This window comes from Sinocyclocheilus rhinocerous, unplaced genomic scaffold (genome assembly GCF_001515625.1).
Source record: "Sinocyclocheilus rhinocerous isolate Xijiao unplaced genomic scaffold, SAMN03320098_v1.1 scaffold247, whole genome shotgun sequence".
In the NCBI taxonomy this organism is placed as follows: Eukaryota; Metazoa; Chordata; class Actinopteri; order Cypriniformes; family Cyprinidae; genus Sinocyclocheilus; species Sinocyclocheilus rhinocerous.
Window position 1 is genome coordinate 981,289 of NW_015662919.1, and position 2,979 is coordinate 984,267.

General features: G+C 33.6%; 1 protein-coding gene across 1 annotated transcript in view; it reads left to right on the forward strand.

The window, feature by feature from the left end:
* The window catches only part of disc1 (DISC1 scaffold protein), a 72,140-nt gene extending 69,250 nt beyond the window's left edge, over positions 1–2,890 (forward strand). Inside the window, exon 15 of the mRNA XM_016538457.1 lies at positions 2,324–2,890. Coding sequence (XP_016393943.1) covers positions 2,324–2,505 — 182 coding nt within the window. The 3' untranslated portion in view covers positions 2,506–2,890. The remainder of the gene's footprint in view (positions 1–2,323) is intronic.
* Positions 2,891–2,979: the final 89 nt, after the last annotated feature.

Consider the following 2,979-nt stretch of genomic DNA (forward strand, 5'->3'; position numbering starts at 1 on the left):
CACACACACACACACACATATATATATATATATATATATATATATATATGTATACTTTTTTGGCATCCCAGGTAAACCTTTAATGGCAAATTTGTGGCCCATTAATTAAAAACCACTGCTTTATGTGAATGAAGTGCTGCATTAACCAACCGCTTAATGAAAAATGCCATCATGCTAATGATTTGTTAGCTCCATAATGTCTCGCTCTGTTGAAAACACAAATCAAACCTTGACAGAATATTATGTCAGAATCATATGCTCAGATATGCAAAATATTAATCAGCCAAACAATCTTATGTAATCTTGTTCGTTTACATCTTTTGATGTAGTTTGATCGATCAGCACAAGTATGAGGGGTAAATGAAACCTCCTGCAGTGTCTCGTCTCATAGACTTTCATTATACGTGCATGAGGTTTGGTTTTCATGTAGATGACAAAAATAGTAATTAAACCCACAGTAACTTGAGCAACACATAAAGCTGGTTTGATTACACTGCTTAAGCAGATAGATGAGCAAATAAACCCATAATAAGCCGAGGTTTGTGCCTGAGGAACTTCATTAGATCGGTCCGTTTAGCCAGAGGGAGATCTTACCGATCCTATATTTCATGAAGTGCTCTTTAACGGCTGCTTAATTATGAATGGGGACAATCTGGGGCCATTTGGAGAGCAAAACGTGCCCGTCAGGCCCCATCTGCCACAAGAGGTGTCTCTTTGATTCGCCACTTATACCGGACACTTGGTCCCACTGGGACGAGTTAAACTATCCAGCGCTGATGAGGGTAGAGCCCGTTCTCATGAAACCCAAGAATTATTTAGGTGAAATTGCTTGAACTGAACGGGGTCCGTCGGGGAGATGAACTGAGCCTTTGAATAATGAAGGGCCGTTTGGGGGAGGAGACGACGGGCGTGATCGTATAATTGTGAAATCTGTGTCAGGTGGTCGGGCCAAACATAATGAGAGTCTTTTTAAGATGGGTTGTTCTGGTATGTGGTTAGTGGAACAGGAGAATGATGTGAACTGCGTCCAAAAGTTTTGCGTCACACCAGCTAATGGTGGGTGAATTGAAAAAAAAAAAGAAAGTATTATTACTTTCACTTTTTCACTTTTAGTCATTTAGCAGACGCTTTTATCCTAAGCGACTTACAAAATAATAATAATATTATTATATATTATAAATTATATTTATATTTTATTAATTATTTTAATAATAATAATGCATGGCTGCTAAGAATTTTATATTATTTTTTTTATCAAAATAATTTGATTATTTTGTGTGTGTGTGTGTGTGTGTACTTGTGTGCCTCTCTATAGCCGTGTGTTTGTGCATAGCTGGAATGTGAATCATATTGATGCCTTCATTTCATTTTAATCTTAAATATCTGCCAAAAATGACTTGTTGATTTAGTTTGTTTGAAGTCTTTCATCTTATTTACTCCGATAAAAATTTGCAAGTCATTATCAATCATTTTATCATTATAAAAATAATGCAGAATGCATGGCTTGTAATAAAAATACATATTTAATTAAATAATTTTATTAGAATTGTTTTAATTAATATATAGCATAATTAATGGCCAGTACGAATTATAATTTTTATAATTATAATTATAATTTTTAATTAAAATAATTGTATTAAATTGTTATTTTAATAGTAATAGTAATAATAATAATGATTATTTTATGTATATATAAATTTCTTACAGCCCTGCATTATACATTACTACTTTATTTTATTATAAAAATTCTTATATTATATAATATTTTTATTAAAAGTGTAGTTTTGTTCCTATGACAGATAAATATATATATATTTCTTACAGTTTCTTACTGCATTTTTTAAATTTTATTATTGCATTGGTTTTATTAAAAATTTTATTAAAATTACAATTTTTATTAAAAGTGTATTTTTGTTTGTTTTGGCAATTGAACCCTGAAGCCTATTTGTCTTGAATTTTTAGGCATATTAACATATTTAAAAACAACAACAAAAAAATGTGGCATCCCAGGTAAACTTCTGCAGGTAAATACTGTTCGAGCTGTGGCAGATTATTAGATTTAATTTGCAAACTGCTTTTATGTCTTTGAATCACTTATGTGAGGGTCAGATTTAGTCCTTACAGCTTGATTTAACCCATGTGTTATGTTGTAGATCTTCATAAAGCTGTCTGGCTAGTTGCCGGCCAATTTCTATTCTTGTTTGGTGTCTGATGTGTTCATTTTGGATGCTGTCTGAGCCTTTATGTTTCTATTATTTTTGGATGTTGGGATATGGATGAGCTGATAACGTTTGGTCATGTTTTCTTTAACTCTAATGCCCACTATCTTTAGAGAAAGAGGTTCAGGAAGTGAAGGCTGCTCTTCAAGCGATGCTGTCACAGCTGAAGGAGGAAGAGGATGAGGAGGAAGAGGATGAAGAGAAGTATTGTGATGTAGAAGATGAGCAGGTTGAAGATGAAGAGCTAGAAGAGGAACATTACTTTAGTGACAGCTGGGAAATCTGAACAGACTCATGATTTATATTTAGGTGCCTGTGAAAGTCTGTTTTCATACTGTCATCTTGCACTGAGCTCTAGCACTTAAAGAGAATAGTTCATCTTTTTCTACTTTCATCTACTTGCCCACATGTAATTTCAAAAGCATTTGCCCTATGTTTACTCTATGCTACGTTTTAGTCTTTTGTTGAGGTTGCCAGTACAAACCACTATCCACTAGGGCTGTAAAAAAAAAAATTTAATTTCGAATGTTCGCCGAATAAAAAAAAAAAATACACATTCGAATGCAAAAACGTTGATCTAGAGGGACGTCTATCAGCATTGCACTCGTGTCTCGCACAAGAGAGCGGCATGTTTAGAAAGCCATGTAAAATTAATGCAAGTTCAACTTTTAAAAAACATGTCTAAAGACGTTATGGCGGTTTTTCCCCATCCCACTGTATCTCATGTTTTTAAATGAAGACAGTAGCCTACTCTTTGTGA